Here is a 1,856-nt window from a genome sequence, read left to right as displayed (position 1 = left end):
CGTTTTCATGATTCCCGGCCTAGTCCTGAAAGTCTCAAATTCTGTCTGCACAAAAAAGCTTGTGCCAAACGCTTTCAACTTGATCATTGACTATCCAGGAAAGAATACAACGTGGTGGCCCTCTGGAGATCAACAAAGAAACCCCCCCTTACAGAAGAAATGAAAATCCGATATTTTCAAGGAAAAAAGCACTTGACTGTATGACTGATCGCTGTGTCTATAAGAAGGCAGAAGCATCAGACGGTATCTTCATTCACTGAATACCCCAACACATCCCCGAGTGGTAGAGTTTGTTGAAAAATATGGGGAAATATGCCCTGGCTTCTCTCTTTCTACTACTAAACTTGGCTGCTAATTTGCTCAATTCTCTTGCTGTACCCTACTGTCCTCCTCCAAAATATCCCCCGAAACTCCCACCTAAACACCCTCCCCACATAAAGCCACCCTTTCATCCTCGCCCACCGAAGTCTCCTCCTGTGGTAAAGCCTCCCCACATACCTAAACCTCCAGTAACACCCAAGCCTCCTGTTTACCCTCCCCATGTCCCCAAACCTCCCATTGTATTCCCACCGCCTTATGTGCCCAAACCTCCCGTTGTTTACCAGCCACCACCAGTTGTGCCGAAGCCTCCCCCAACAGAAACGCCATGCCCTCCTCCCCCACCTCATGCTCTACCATCGCCGACTCCACAAGGACCGCAAACATGCCCCATCGACACTCTGAAGTTAGGTGCATGCGTGGACGTATTAGGCGGCCTTGTGCACGTAGGGATTGGCAGTAGTGCTAAGGACACATGCTGTCCAGTGCTGCAAGGACTGTTGGACTTGGATGCCGCTGTATGCCTCTGCACCACCATTAAGGCTAAGCTTCTGAATCTCAATATCATAATTCCCATCGCTCTTGAGCTCCTCGTTGGTTGTGGCAAAACTCCACCGCCAGGGTTTAAATGTTCCGCATAAATATTAGGCCGGTACTCCAATTTTACTTTTTTCTTTCTTTGAAGTTTTTTGTTTTACCTGGTTTGATGTTAATTCTTCTGCATTCTAACTAGATTATAATTTGGTCTATAAATGAAAATGTTAATAAATGTAATGACTAATAGTACTGTTTTGTTTGGTGCTTTCAGGAATATATAATATGTGTGGAAGGAAAATAAAACGGAAGATCGATCTACTTTTTACAGAACTTGTATGTTAATCATGTTCCGTCCATATATCTAGCTCACTGTGTATCAAAATGATATACATACTGTGGGAATAAATGTTTTAGTGGGACAATATTGCGTTGTGTTATACGCATGCGCAGTAGCTGCATTTACGTACGTATTATGAATAAACTTGTTTAATTTCGTATAGTTAGTGAGAACCTGATCTCTCTCTCTCTCTCTCTCTCTCTCTCTCTCTCTCTCTCTCTCTCTCTCTCTCTCCCTATATTTATTTATATATATATATATATTTCGGAGCCTCACACACACTCCTCGCGGCTTGATCGGTTTCTGTATCTGCTCATCACGTGAATGTGTGTTTCCTAGTGCTTTCGCTGCATAGGAAAGACAATTATGATAGGTACGTAGTTCATGAACATGTATCGGTGACTCCACGTGATTATCTGGTCCATATGGATGTCTTTTGGCTGCATACGAATCTTAAATTATGATTATGAATTTTGCAGGCATATAATATAATATATGTATAAAAGAATAAAGAATAATATTACGTATAGTCGTAAAGTGTGTAAATATTGTGTAGTTGACTTGAAAATGTATAAAGTCTATTCTTAAAAAATTATTATTTTTATTTAAATATTGTATTTATTCACTTTTTTTAAAATGATTATATAATACTTGTGCACTCAAC

General features: G+C 40.8%; 1 protein-coding gene across 2 annotated transcripts; it reads left to right on the top strand.

Annotated features, from left to right (window-relative positions):
• LOC122303262 (36.4 kDa proline-rich protein-like) lies at nt 1-1,354 on the top strand. Of its 2 annotated transcripts, none has more exons than XM_043114955.1 (2): nt 1-970; nt 1,127-1,354. In XM_043114955.1, exon 1 carries the CDS (start codon nt 303-305, stop codon nt 957-959), a length of 657 nt encoding a protein of 218 aa, XP_042970889.1. In that variant the 5' UTR covers nt 1-302; the 3' UTR covers nt 960-970; nt 1,127-1,354. The 2 variants fall into 2 exon arrangements, with proteins under 2 accessions (XP_042970889.1, XP_042970888.1); XM_043114954.1 differs by having other exon boundaries at nt 5-966.
• Nucleotides 1,355-1,856: the final 502 nt, after the last annotated feature.

Source organism: Carya illinoinensis, chromosome 3 (genome assembly GCF_018687715.1).
Source record: "Carya illinoinensis cultivar Pawnee chromosome 3, C.illinoinensisPawnee_v1, whole genome shotgun sequence".
Lineage (NCBI taxonomy): Eukaryota > Viridiplantae > Streptophyta > Magnoliopsida > Fagales > Juglandaceae > Carya > Carya illinoinensis.
Note: the sequence above shows the minus strand (reverse complement) of the source record. Positions and strands in the feature narration are given on the sequence as shown.

Excerpts from the sequence above, each read along its gene's own strand:
- LOC122303262 (XM_043114955.1), top strand. The coding sequence starts at position 303 with ATGGGGAAATATGCCCTGGCTTCTCTCTTTCTACTACTAAACTTGGCT.